This window comes from Tupaia chinensis, unplaced genomic scaffold (genome assembly GCF_000334495.1).
Source record: "Tupaia chinensis unplaced genomic scaffold, TupChi_1.0 Scaffold000387_1, whole genome shotgun sequence".
NCBI classification, from domain to species: domain Eukaryota; kingdom Metazoa; phylum Chordata; class Mammalia; order Scandentia; family Tupaiidae; genus Tupaia; species Tupaia belangeri.
In genome coordinates, this window is record NW_006159889.1 from 3,183,351 (window position 1) to 3,198,156 (window position 14,806).

The 14,806-nt window shown below is 45.5% G+C and overlaps 1 protein-coding gene and 1 pseudogene across 1 annotated transcript in view; one reads left to right on the forward strand and one right to left on the reverse strand.

Moving 5' to 3' along the window:
* The window catches only part of PRDX1 (peroxiredoxin 1), a 15,467-nt gene extending 4,439 nt beyond the window's left edge, over positions 1-11,028 (reverse strand). Inside the window, exons 1-5 of the mRNA XM_006153815.3 lie at positions 10,884-11,028; positions 8,687-8,803; positions 6,574-6,727; positions 5,820-5,942; positions 4,616-4,746 (exon numbers count right to left, since the gene is read on the reverse strand). Coding sequence (XP_006153877.1) covers positions 4,616-4,746; positions 5,820-5,942; positions 6,574-6,727; positions 8,687-8,792 — 514 coding nt within the window. The 5' untranslated portion in view covers positions 8,793-8,803; positions 10,884-11,028. The remainder of the gene's footprint in view (positions 1-4,615; positions 4,747-5,819; positions 5,943-6,573; positions 6,728-8,686; positions 8,804-10,883) is intronic.
* Positions 11,029-13,339: 2,311 nt separating this feature from the next.
* LOC102490351 (vacuolar protein sorting-associated protein 72 homolog pseudogene) lies at positions 13,340-14,384 on the forward strand (annotated as a pseudogene).
* The last annotated feature ends 422 nt before the right edge of the window (positions 14,385-14,806 follow it).

A 14,806-nucleotide genomic window follows, 5' to 3' on the forward strand; every position in this document is an offset into this window, starting at 1 on the left:
GTGGCTTCCTTTGTTCCTTTCTCTCTCTCTCTCTCTCTCTCTGGTCAAATTTAAAAAATAAATGAATAAATAAATAAAATTAAATAAATTTTTTTTTTTTTAAAAAGGAATAATTTGGGCCGGCAGGTGGCACGGTAGTTTAGGGCGCTAAATTCCCACATGGTTGACCGCGGTCCAAGTCCTGGACCTGGTGGCTTATTTTCTCACTTTTCTTGTCTTACTCTGTCCCTCTCTGGTCAAATAAAAATAAATAAATATATAAATTAAAGTTAATAATTCTTTTAAAAAATAATAAAAAATGATAATAAAATTATTTATTTTTGAAAAAGAAAAAAAATACACTGAGTATGTGATTGTGTGCCTAGAACACATTTTGCCCTGAGAGCAAAATGGAAAAGGGATTGTGTGTGGCCATCTCCTCAGGGAGGGTCATCTCACTTTCTCTCTCTGGCGAGCACATGCACCCTATGGCAAAAATCTTAAAAAGAAAAAAAAAAAAAAAAATGGGGGCTAACAGGTGGCATGGTGGCTAACACACTGGACTCCCACATGACTGACAGCAGTTTGAGTCCTGGACCTGATAGCTTGCTTTCTCACTTTCCCTGTCTCTCTCTAGTCAAATTAACAATAATGATCATGAATAAAATTTTTAAAAACTTTTTAAAAATTTTATATACCCACTCACACACACACATATATAGATATATACATACACACACACATATATATAAGAGTAGGGGCTAGCAGCTGGTGTAGTGGTTAAGAAGCTAGATATTCATGTGGCCAACTACACAGTTCGAGTCCTGAACCTGGGAGCTTGAAAACATGTCGGGTTTGTATACATGCATGCCCAAAGTCCCAAGAGAAAACTGGAGAAGGGATTGCAGCATGGCCATCCCTCCTGTGAGAAAGCACTTCCCTGGCTCCCCTATCTCTGTATCTCTCCAGTAAAGGTACATGCCCTATGGCAAAAACCCTTAAAAAGTCATGATGACTTGCCTTGTGCCTAGTGGTTAAGGGAGTCAGACCCCACAGGATAATCACAGTCTGAATTTAGGCCCCAACAGCTTCAAAAATACACTGAATATCCATGCTAAAATTCTTGACGAGGTGGAGAAATTGAGAAGGGACCATAGCATGACCACACTCCACTGAAGGAGTTTTTTTCTCTTTTTCTTTCTGTCTCTGGCAACTGCATGCACCCTTTGACAACTAAAAAACAAAGACAAGACAGAGGGCTGCACCTGCTCCAGTAGGAGGGAAAGTAGCAGTGACCACTAAGAATCTCAAGAAAGGTTTCAGAGGCATGAAAGCTTGGGTTCAAGCATCTAGCATATGTACAAAGTCCTAGAAAAGTCCAATAAAGGTCCTACACTTTGCCACTCCCCCACTCCTGTCTTAGTACCTAACTTCATTCTCCCACCAGGGGGCAATCTCAGCACTGTTGGCACCTTCACTTGGTGAGGCTAACCCTCACATATGCTTCTGCAAATGGTGCTTCACTCACCGTATGATCAACCTTTCACTCCAGCCAAGCTGGACCTTTGATCTCCCCAAAGACACACCTCTAATTCAGACACTTGCACCTTCATCTTTAAATCACAAGATCAGAGCTGAAATGGGCCTTAGAAAGCTGAACTACTTATCTTCCAGAGAACATAAAATGGAGAAAATTCTTCCCTTGCTTACAAGTCAACCTGTACCTTTGATCTGATGTCAACAGCACTTAATCAGAATTATCTTGTCCTCAATGACAAGCTGGAAGGGAGCTTAAGGATCTCCATTTCCCCACATAACCAGCAGCAATTATTACTTTAAGGGCTGAGTTTTTTTAAAAAAAACTCACTAACCCCCGCCAATTCTTTCTTTCTTTTCCTTTTTTTTGAGAGGTTTTTTTTTTTGGCTACAGGATGCATGCACTTGCCAGAAAGACAGAGAGAGACAGAGAGACAGAAAGTGAGAAATCACCCCCCCAGGGGGGATGGCCACACTGCAATCCCTTCTCCATTCTCCTCTTGGGATCTTGGGCACGCACACACCCGGCATGAGTTTAACCCGCTGGGTCCAGGACTCAAACCGCAGTCGACTACATGGGAGTCCAGCAACGTAGCCATTATGCTAATTGCTGGTCTCAACTAACCTCTGCCAATTCTCAGTTGGGATCAGACTGTCTCATTCCAGCAACCACCACACTCAAAGAGGAGGGCTCAAAGTCCAAAAGCTACCGCACTTGAACTCAAAGGGTGGGATCAAGTGGTTCAGTTTTATCACAACACTGTAACAAGAACATGTAAGGAGACAAATACCTGTGCTGGGGCAATAGGAGAAAAAGGGCCTACATTTTAGCAACTACTAGATAACAAACAAAAGTTGAAGGACTAGCAGGTGGCACAGTGGTTAAGGCACTGGACTCCCACATAGTCAACTGTGGTTCGAGTCCCAGACCCAGCAGCTTAAAACTCACTAAGGGTGTGTGTACATGTGTGCCCAGAATCCAAAGAGAATGGAGAAGTGATTGCCGTGTGGTCATCCCCCTGGGGAGTGACTGCTCACTTTCTCTGTCTCTGCAGTGAGCACACACACTATAGCAAAAATCTTTCAAAAAAACTCACAAAAACAAAATTTGGGCCAGCAGGTGGCATGGTGGTTAAGGCACTGGACTCCCACAGGGTTGACTGTGGTTTGAGTCTCAGACCTGGTGGCTTTCTTTTAGAGTCTCTCCCCATCTCTCTCTCTGGTCAAATTAGAGAACAGTAATAAATAAGTTTTAAAACAAATTTTTTTATTTGCTCATTCACATATTTTAATTTGACCAGAGAGACACAGAGAGGGAGAGAGAGGGAAAGTGAGAAAGCAAGCCACCAGGTCTGGACTAGAACAGTGGCTGACCACGTGGGAGTCCAGTGCCTTAACCACCATGCCACCTCCTGGTCCCTCTTTTTATTTTTTTTAAAGTAAAAGAATAAAAAATAAAAACCAAAAAGTGAATGAGCCCAGTCACTTTGAGGTTATACATGACCAACTTAAAAAACATTATCTTTAATCCTGAGATGTCCAATGAAGAATCTTGAAATTTCATTTGAAACTCTCTAGCTCAGCCCTCATTTAAAGTTTTTACATTGGGGTCAGGGGGTAACATGGTAGTTGAGGCGACAACTCACATGGCTGACTGTGGTTTGAGTCCTGAACCTAGCGACTTGCTTTCTCCTTCTTGCTTGCTTTCTTTCTCTCTCTGGTGAGCATATGTGCCCTATAGCAAATTCTTTAATGATAACAAATAAAATTTAAAAATTATTTTAAATTATTTTTTAAAATGTATATAATGGTGTGGTGGTTAAGGGCGCAGGACTCCCACATGGCCAACTGCGGTTCAAGTCCCAGACAGACCTGGTAGCTGGCTTGCTTTCTCACTTTCCCTCCCTCTCTGTCCCAAAACAAAGTTAAATAATTCTTTACAAAAAAATTTTTAAAAAGTATGTAATTTCGGGAACCAGCAGTTAGCGTAATGGCTATGTCACTGGACTCCCACGTAGTTGACCGCGGTTCGCGTCCCGGACCCGGTGGCTTAAAACTCACGCCGGGCGCGTGTGCGTGTGTGCCCAAGATCCCGAGAGGAGAATGGAGGAGAAGGGATTGCGGCGTGACCATCCCCCCTGGGGGGTGATTTCTCGTTTTCTATCTCTATGTCTCTGTCTGTCTGGCGAGTGCACGCGCCCTATAGCGAAAAACCTCTCCAAAAAAAAAAAGTATGTAATTTCATATCTGATCAACTCTAATTCCTACCACCACCACACTACAACAGAACAGACTTTTAAAATGACAGAAATGGGGGCCAGCTAGTGACATGGAGGTTAAGGCACCTAGATCTTAAATGGTCACCTGTGCGGTTTTAGCCCCAGACTGGCTTGAGACTCAAGCCAGACACACGTGGCGTGCATGCCCAGAATCCCAGGAGAGGAGAGAAGAGACTGTGGTGTAGCCATCACCCCTGGCTTTCTCTCTGTCTTTCCAGCAAGCACATGTGCCCAACAATAAAAATCTCTCAAAAAAAAGACAGAAATGTATTAATTGGTTTCTACCTATTGCCTTCGGGAAAGTTACCTTAGTCCTATTTTTAAGTTCCATCTTTCAAAATTAGGCATATTACCTTTGTTTTTAAAAAGAATTATTTAATTTATTATTATTTTTTAATTTGGCCAGAGACATACAGAGAGGGAAAGTGAGAAAGCAAGCCACCATGTCTGGGACTTGAACTGCAGTCAGCCATGTGAGAGTCTAGCACCCCATACTTATTCCCTAGATGTAATTTTCAACTTGTGTTTTGCCCTAATACAATGTTAAGCCCATTATACTCTAAACTTCAGGGGATCAGATCTGCGGCAGTGAGTGATCAAGCAGGGCAGAAGCAGTAGTATGTATTTTGAATAAAAAGACTTTATGTTCTTTTCCCCAAGCACTTCCACTGGCTCTATCCTACAATCCATTGTCAACTCGGACTACAATGTAATAAAGAAACATAATTACCTCTTTCTCTTTTTTGGAAGCCTTTGTTCCCACCATCTTTCCCACCCTATCGCCTTCTGTTGTCCTCTTACCAGGCAGGCAGGTGGCTTACCTTCGCCATGTTTGTCGGTGAACTGGAAGGCCTGAACTAGTCTCAGAGTCTCATCCACAGAGCGGCCAACAGGGAGGTCATTTACGGTGATCTGCCGAAGGATGCCCTTATCATCGATAATAAAAAGGCCTCTGGAGGGAAGAAATTGAAGAACTAAGATAAGAGAGAGTACAGGTTGAGAAATCTGCTTTCTGGGTCAGCCAAGTAGCACGGCAGTTAAGTGCTATTGTACAGAAAGGCGAATCCTATATGGCTAACCACAGTTCAAATCATGGCCCTTTTGACCTGAAGAACCCTTGTGTGTGCATGGCCCAAACCCTGATGGAATGGAGAAATGAAGGAAAAAGGACCATGGAATCACCACACCCCATTGAGGGTTGCCTTTTCCTCTCTAGCCAGCACATACACCCTTTAGCAATAAAAAAGCTAAATTTTGAATTTAAAAAAAAAGAAAATTTGCCTTCTGAAGGACAGCAGATAGCATGGTGGTTAAGGCATTAGATTCCCACATAGTTGACTATAGTATGAGCCCCAGACCTGGCAGCTTGAAAATCATGCTGGGAACATGAAGTACATGCCCAAAATCCCAAGGGAAGAATGGAGAAGGGATTGTGGCATGGCCATCCCCCAGGAGGGTGATGTCTCACATTCCTTCTGTCTCCTGCAAGTGCACATACCCTATGGCAAAAGCAAAAACAAAAAACGAAATTTGCTTTCTAGGCTACCCATAGCCTCCTAGTTCAGAGAGCCAGAGGCCACTTGACTGACTGTGGTTCCAGTCCTACAGTCAGTAACTTGAGAACAGCAGACAGGTAAGCAGGGGTGTGGGTATGTGTGTGCAAGCACTTGCTTGCACCCCAAATCCTGACTAGATGGTATAATGGAAAAGAGACTGTGGCATGATCACACTCCATCAGGGAATACTTCCTACTTGTTCCTCTCTCTAGAGAACACATGCACCCTCTACCAACTTAAAAAAAAAAAAAAAGAGGAGGAAAGAAATTCTAAGAATAGGGGAGCTTAAAGTTCAAAGAAAATAGGCTGATTGCCAAGATTTGTACTAGCCCTGCCTTCAGTGAAACCTCTGCACAAGTGAATGATATGATATGTATCAAGGCTGTAACTTTCTCCAAATAAATATTTTTTTAAGTCAACTATAAATTCTTCTGATGGATGTCAGCTCCTCCCCACCGAAGGTACATACCTGAAGGAGATGCCTTCATCAGCCTTTAGGACCCCATAGTCCTGAGCAATGGTACGCTTGGGGTCTGATACCAAGGGAATGTTCATGGGTCCTAGTCCTCCTTGCTTCTTGGGTGTGTTGATCCTACAGCAAAAGGTACACATACAATCACATCTATTCAAACTCCTGTGTTTCAAGAACATTCACTGTACCTACTTTTTCCCCCTCAACTTTCCCCTTTCCAATATTCCCAATCTAACTTTCCCAAAAACCTTCACATTTTTTCCCATGGTAAAGTGAATGGCTGCGATGGGGCCAGCTGGTGGCATGGTGGTTAAGGTACTAGACTCCCATATGGTTGAACCACAGTTCAAGTCCCAGACCTAATGGCTTGAAATTCACACCTGGTGCATGTGCGCCCAAAATTCCAGGAGCAGAAAGGAGACAGGATTGCAGAGTGACCACCTCCCGCCCCAGGGGCGTATTTCTCACTTCCACCCCTACTCTGAACCCCAACTCCAGCAAACAGGCACACCCTATGGAAAAAACCTTAAAAGTATGTCTGAGAACAGTCTAGGTCAGTCACCAGGGTACACACAGTTGTAACTCAAGCTGCTTCTCCTCTGCTGCCAGGCATTAACAGAACAAGAGGAAGAGTCTTTGCTTTACTTTCCAAGAGAAGCTAGAAGTTAGCCAATACTTAAGAAAGTCGATTGCTAAAGCCTCCCAGAAGCAGCTTAGAAAGTCCACATGCTAAACTGTCCAAGATATTTACCATGCTAGGTGACAGAAGTGAGAATCCACAGAAGCACCAATCACTTGGCAGTTGAGTTTCTTAAATTCTTCTGCCCTATCACTGAAAGCAATGATCTCCGTGGGGCACACAAAAGTGAAGTCAAGAGGATAAAAGAAAAACACAACATATTTTCCTGGGGGGATAAAAAGAATCACAGGTTAGCTTTTGAAACAGACTTCCATGCCCTCTATAGACTGAGTCAAAGACATTTTACTATTAATAAAGTAAGCCTTTTGGGACCAGCAGATGGACTCCCATGTAATCAACCGCAGTTTGAGTCCCAGACCCGGTGGCTTAAACTGACTTCAAGCACGTGTGTGCGTGTGTGTCCAAGATTCCAAGAAGAGAGCAAAGAAGGGATTGTGGGGTGGCCATTCTCCCTGGAGATGATTTCTCGCTTTGTTTCTGTCTTTCTGGTGAACGCACACGTCCTATAGCAGAAACCTCTCCCCCCAAATAAAGAAGCCTTTTAGGCCAACAGCAGACACGGTAATTTCTCAATACCAAGATGCTCAATACAGATGTCTCCCGGGTACTTTTAGAACTTGTTGCAGCAGGAAGGCCTGAATGAAAAAATATCCTCTTCTATTAATAGTTACATGCCTTATTTTCAGGCCTCCATGTTCTTAGCTGTTTAGTCCAACTTTAAACTAATTCTTTTAGTGGCTAGAATTTGCATAAACACCAGATTCTCCAATGAAGGAAAGCAGAAACAAGGACACAGTTATCTACTGGATGGCCTAATGCCAATGCCTACAATGCATATTCAGAAAAGGGTGGACTGCTGGGTTCTCTGCTATGGAGATAAGAGACCTACAAGAGGATGTCAGAGCCTCTGTACTCTTCCATGATGAAGACAGTAATGGATGGGTAAGCTTTAAGCGAGCACATGAATCACCATAAATGTCTGTCCCTAATAAGCAAGACAGGACAAGAAAAGAAAAACCTTGTGAGACAGAAGCTCCAAAACTGCTGCTCGGTAACAGCATTACTAATTGCAACTGTACTGACGTCAACAGGATTACCACTGAAGCAGCTCTTTAAACTAGCGAGGCCTCTCACCACACCTACTGGGCTGAGCTATTGGAACTAACCCAACATTCACTTATTTCCAGGTAGAAAAATGCAAAGTTCTTTTCAACATACACTTTGAAGAGCAAAATTACTCATCTAAACCACCTCTCCAGGGCTTTGGCTAACAAGCACTGTGAAAGCTCAGCAGGTCAAGCCCTCAAGGGCAGAGAGCAGTACCTCTCATGCCTCATGTCTGTATCCCTGGGACAGAGTCACCTCCCTGTGGTGCTATTACCTTGTTTGCCACAAAGAGCTTCCTTCCATAGGGCCCCACTTACCTGCTTTCATCCCAGTAATCAAGTGTGGCATGTCAGGAAACCTTGTCAAACGTTCTACACCAAAGTTAGCTCCAGGAACTGATAATACATCACTAAGAAGGGTACACTTGACACCTGAGTTTCGGGTTTGCATTGTAAGGAATCTATACCTTCAATTGTCCTAGGAGACCCAACTGCTCTGGGACTGCAGAAGCAAAGAAAGAGGAGCCTTAAAAGAACTTCCCTGTGTCTGCGTGAAACTATCGCAACAGAAAGGGGAGTTGTTCCAGCTGTAAAGTAACTGTTCTCTGGGGGCAAAACAGTCAAGGGAATGTACGTGCCTAAGCCCTCTGCCTAACACATAACAGCTGACACACACACAGTTCACAAACTAAACAAGCAGTGACAAAGACTTAGGCTCCAAAACTTTACATGTAGAAGGTCTCCTGTAACAAGAGATAATGAGAATTTCTCCAATAATAGAATTGAGGAGTACTGAAAGACAACTGAGCTAATACATCCAGGCACAATGAAGCACATGCTTTCTCCAGATGCAGTCTGGACCCAGAAATCCACTCAGTAATCATGACTTGTTAATCACCAATTCACTATAATCTGAGAACAACAGCCTCCTGCTCTAAAGACCTACCCAGGAGACATGAGACATTTTAGGCAAATACATTACACAGGCACATCTAATAAGCCATCCCTAAATTATAAAGTAATTCAATTTTTAATTAACCTGACATAATTACTCTTACCTTTGTAGTCGCTTAGGCTGATATCTTTGAACTGACCATCTGGCATAACAGCTGTGGCTTTGAAGTTAGGGGCAGGGTACCCAATTTTGGCATTTCCTGAAGACATTTTGCTATCAGCTGGAAAAAGTAATAAGTAATTAATTAGAAACAAGACTTATTTTTCTATAGATAAGTGGCAGCCTTCACCTAGTCAGATTGAGCTATAGAACAATCAAGGAATTGTCTAGTGGCCCTGAATACACTGCATTTTACATTAGTGAGAAGCACAGGCAGTCAAGGGTCACAATGTGAGCGTTCCAACTTTTAGAAAAAAACAAGTCTCTGAATCTCAGCCTTTGTTTTCATTTTAAAATGGCACGGCAATGTCTTTACGAATTGAAGGCACCACTATCCATTCTTCCTGAACATTTGTGCAACAGCTTTCTGTTCTACACATTCACACATTCATTACAGAGGCTAAGAGGAACGGGGTGGAAATTCTTAAACCAGAACCCAAATGCACTAATGCCACTAGCAGAGTATCTGGATCTTTTTTTTTTTTTGAGAGGTTTTTGCTATAGGGCACGTGCACTCACCAGAGACAGAGAAAGCGAGAAATCACCCCCCAGGGGGGATGGCCATGCTGCAATCCCTTCTCCTCCATTCTCTTCTCGGGATCTTAGGCACACATGCACATGCACCTGGCATGAGTTTTAAGCCACCGGGTCTGGGATGCAAACCACGCTCAACTACATGGGAGTCCAGTGACATAGCCATTACGCTAACTCCTGGTCCCCAGAGTATCTAGATCTTTAATGGTCACGTTGCCCCTTCTCCAGACTGTGCTCCACGGGCTTTCGTAATGGGGGAAACAAACATGACCCTCTCCAACCCTCCCTGTCCTTACAAAAACTGAGTTTCTAACCCAGGCTGCAAGATCCCAAAAATACAATTTATTAATAACTTTTTTAAAAAGGAACATAATGGATACCCTCAGGTGAACACCAAGTTAAGGACTTAAGATTTAATTCACTATGCAGCAGGTGGCATGGTGAATAAGGTGCTGATCTCCCACATAACTGACTGTGGTTCAATTCCCAGACCTGGCAGGTTGTTTTCTCACTTTCCCTCTCTCTGGTCAAATGAAAAATAAATATATAAAGTTAGATAATTCTTGGGGCTGGTAGGTGGCATGGTAGTTGAGATGCTGGACTCTCACATGGCTGACGGTGGTTTGAGTTCTGGACCTGAAGGCTTGCTTCCTTTCTCTCTTTCTCTTGCTCTGTCCCTCTCTGGTCAAATTTAAATAAATAAATAAAGTATATTATGACCAAAAGAAACACTGTGAGAACCAACATTGCAAACTTTATACAAACTCCTTAGCATCTTTACCAAAAAAAAAAAAAAAAAAGGCACGCTGCAACTTGGTGACCAACTACAGGGTGTAACCCTAACACAAACCACTTTGTCCAAACCTGCTTTACCAGGTGGCCCCCAAGTCTGAAGCCCAACCAATCTGGAGAAAGGGCTGCTGGACTTCCGGCCGGCGCTGGGTCCTTCAGGGGATTTGCCCAAGAACCCCAATGAGGACCACGCCTCCAGCCCTGCTACCGCTCGATGCAGCCCCACCCCAGCACTTCGCAAAGCACCAGGAGGCCGGCAGGAAGAGAGCGGAGTCTTCAGCGAGGTCATCAGAATCACAAGCCCCATTCCGTAGAGAGGAAAATGAAGGTGAAGGGGCTCTTCGTTCCCAAAGCGAGTCCGGGTTCCGAACTGGGAACAGCCTTAACTCCTATACCGGCCGGACGAGTGCAGACTGCCCTCTACAGCAACAGGTGAGGGTTCAAGTCTGTTCTAGAAGCTACTCGAACACGCCCCGCCCAGCAGGAGGCTAGTTAGGCTCGGGGACCCTACACTACCACCAGCCTGCCCCCGCGTCGTTCCAAGAGAATCAACGCCCTCAGTTCCGACTGCCTGGGAAGAGATGCAAGTGAACACTGGCTAGCCTCGGGGTTCAATCAGGACCCTTCACCCACGGGGGGACCACGTGGGGGTGCGCGTATCTCCCGAACACCAGGCCTCACCCGGCTGCCTCACCAGGTCCCAGCACCCCGAACTGAACACAGGCTGTCCCAGGAGGAGGAGGAAGGCGACCCGCTGGAAGCGGGGTGCGGGGAGCTGCGCCTCTCTCCGCCGAAATAGCGCCACCCAAACTCACCAGCTTCGAGGTCCCAAAGAGAAACGCAACTCAGGCCAGCCAGGAAGAGGACGCGGGAAGCTTGCGCGGGGCGCTGCCTTTATAACCTGTAGGGCTCTCGCGAGAGTCGGAGCGGGTCGGGGGTGCGGGAGGTGCAGAGAGGAGGGGGATCTGGCCGAGCCCCGCCCCGGCGCGCCCCGCTGGAATGACTCAGCGCTTTCCCTGGCTGGGGTGGCCGTGGGCCCGGATTCCCCCCCTTTGCGACACAGGGCTCGGGTCCGAGGGGGAAGCGCGGTCTTGACAGTCTCCGGACCAGGCATCCCGGTTCGCCCGCGCTCTCTGCCGGAGACTTTCAGGACTTCTGTGCGTTGTGCCCGCAGGCCCAAGTTAGGGGCAGGGTCCTTGCTGTTGCTCGCAGAGGACCCCAAGCCCTGAGGACTGTTGATCCGAATCTCTCTCGGGTCCGCCCCGGCCGCCAGAGCTGACCCTTGTTACCCTCACCTCTTAGCCGCCTTTGTTTTCATGGACGAGAGGGTTGCTGCTTTCTGTGTCCCATCCAGCCCTTTTACCGCTGTGACTGAAAGAGGTCTTTCTGAAATCTGATCACGGCACTCCTCAGATTTGTGGTTTAAAAACTGGGGCTTTTAAAAACACACACACACAAAGAAACTGGGGCTCTGTAGTCAATTTCCTGAGTTGAAACTCCACAATATTGGGGGTCAACAGGTGGTGTGGAGGTTGGGACTGGATCCTACATGGCCGACTGCACCGGTCAAGTGCAGGACAGGAACCTTGAAGATCATTCCCGGTGTGTGAATGCAAGCCCACGGTCTCCAAAGGAGAATAGAGGGGAAGGAATTACAGCTTGGCTGTACTTACTCCTGATCTCACCTCCTGGGGGGTGATTTCTCACTTTCACTTTGTCTCTCTTCTGGGAGTGCAAGCACCTTATAGGAAACTTAAACTGCAATACTCTTATGTGTGACCTTATTCATCTTTCTTCACTCGTAAAATGGGAATAATACTAGTATTTCATTGAAATCATCTGTGTAGCTCACTTAGCACTGTACCTGGTTATTGCAGATTAGAAATGTTAGCTATTATTATAATACATCCACCTCACTTACTACACCCAAAACAGAAGGAACCTGTTTCAAGCCTGAATAGCCATTCAGCATGTCTTTGAAGGTCAGCTGAAGCATTACTTGTCTGAAGTTGTTCAGACCTTGGCTCATCCCCAGACTTGACCATTGTGTTGAGAAAAATAGGTCTTTTACTTGTTTACAAGTCTGCTTTTCCCTTTCAAACCGACTTTCTCAAGAGTAGGATTTGGGTCACATCCAACTCTGTATCCAAGTCGCAACACAGCATCTGATATAAAATAGGAGCTTCTGGGGCCAGCAGGTAGCATAGTGGACTCCCACATGGCCTACCACGGTTCAAGTCCCAGACCTGACAGCTTGCTTTCTCACTTTCTCTCTCTTTTTTCTGTCTCCCTCTGGTGTGTGCACATGCCCTATGGCAAGATGTTTAAAAAATAATAATGAATTGGAACTAGCAGGTGGTATAGTGGCTACATCACCGGGCTTCCACATGGCCGATTATGGGTTCAAGTTCTGGACCTGAAGGCTTGAAACTCACGCCAGGCTTGTGTGCTTGTGTCCAAAATCCCGGGAGTAGACTGGAGGAGAAAGGATTGTGGTGTGGCCATCTCCCCAAGGAGTGATTTCTCACTTTCTGTCTCTCCAGCAAGCACATGTGCCCTATAGCAAAAATCTCTCTAAAAATAAAAAATATATAATAATAATAATAAATTAAATGCAAAATTCTTTATTTTTAAAATGGGAGCTTAGGGACCAGCAAATGGTGTAGCAGTTACTTTGCTAGACTCCTACATAGTTGACCTCAGTTTGAGTCTCGTACTTGGCAACTTAAAACTCACACGGGGCACATGTGTATGTGTGCCCAAGATCCCAAGAGGAGAATGGAGGAGAAGGTAGGCCATCCCCACTGGGTGGTGATTTCTTGCTTTCTGTCTCTGTGGTGAGCACACGTGCCCTATAGCAAAAGTCTCCAAATAAATAAATAAATAAATAAATGGAGCTTAGCCACTGAGCATTCAAGGAACAATGTTATGTCCTCCCTCCCCACCCCTTTCCTCCTAAAGTAGAATAGGAAATGGGGAAGTGCTGTGTCATGCTGGCTGAGCATCTCAGTTTTTGATATTTATCATCCTACTTTGCATTAGTAGTGATCTTTTCAATTTAATTTGCTCTTTTCTTCTCTGCCTGAGGTTGTAACATTATATGGCATTATTCATTTCTTCCTGGATGGAGCAGGGATAGCCTAGAAGTTCAGCTTAATAATGAATGATTATTGCTATGGGCAGGTCAAACCAAGAACACAGTCTTACTCCATTCCATTAAAAATTACCATCTTGAGGAGCCGCTGGTGGTGGCGGTGTCTCCATAGGCGACATGAGTTTGGCTGGGAGCCGGGGCCTCCAGAAGACTGCAACTAGGGAAGAGAAGGCTCTGTTACCGCTAGAACTGCAAGATGATGGCTCTGACAGTCTGAAGTCTATGCGTCAGTCTACAGCAGAGCGTACGCAACAAACATTCTTTTGAGTTCAAGAGAGGCAGGGCCAGTCATGGCGGCAAAGGGGCGCCCCTGTGAGCGGCCATTGACCAGGAAGAGCTGCTCAGAGAGGCCAAGATCACAGAGTAGCTCAACCTACGTTCACTGGAGACATATGAGCGGCTCGAGGCCGACAAAAAGAAGCAGGTTCACAAGAAGGGAAGTGTCCTAGGCCCATAATCACTTATCATTCGGTGATGGTGCTGCTCCTTGGGGAGCCAGGACCCATGGAAGAGGACGTGGATGTAGGGAACCAGCAGTTAGTGTAATGGCTATGTCGCTGGACTCCCACGTAGTCGACCACGGTTCACGTCCCAGACCCGGTGGCTTAAAACTCACGCTGGGCGTGTGTGCATGCGTGCCCAAGATCCCAAGAGGAGAATGGAGGAGACGGGATTGCGGTGTGACCATCCCCCCTGGGGGGTGATTTCTCGCTTTAAGTCTCTATGTCTCTCTCTGTCTGTCTGGCGAGCGCACGCGCCCTATGTTGAAAAATCTCTCCATAAAAAAACAAAGAGGACGTAGATGTAGAAGGACTTGATCTGCTTCCCAGCTTCTGCACTGACTCCCTATGCTGGGACTGGACCTGTCATCCCCCCTGCTTGCTGCTCACAGACCTTCATCACTTTTAGTGATGATACAACATTTGAAGAATGGTTCCCCCAGAATCAGCCCCCAAAGGTCAGCCCAGTGACCCATCATCCAGACTTATATTGGGACCGTGTCACAGACATCCCCTATGCCACCGCTGGAGCCTTCAAGGTCATCCGTGAGGCCTATGAGAAGTACATCGCTACCCTCAGACTGCTGCTCACGGCCTCAGCCCTGGAGCCCCTCCCTGGCTCTGGACCCCAAGATTTGCGCCAGAAAATTGTCATCAAATGAAGAGAGGTCTAGTCCTTAACCATCTCGTTCCTGCCCAGACTTGGGGCTCTTGATGTTCCCTGTCCTCCCTCTGATCCTTCCTTTTGTCATTCTTGATCTTTGCTCCACCCTTTTCTGTATTTCTTTCCCCATCTTTTTCCTAGTTGCTACTGGTTTTGTTGTGTTTTTAATCTAATAAAATAGGAAGATTAAAAAAAAAAATGACCATATCATATACACCATGTGCCGGGCACAGGGCTGGGCACTTGAGCCTATTTGTACCATTTTAGAAACAAAAAATTTATCCTAGCCCCCACAAAATGTTAAACATCGATTCCTCTTCTAAATATTAAAAATGAAAACAGCAAAACAAAAATTGGAGACTGAACAGAAGAAAAATCCTGTTGAACATTTGTCTCAGTAATGATGGACTCTCCCCATAG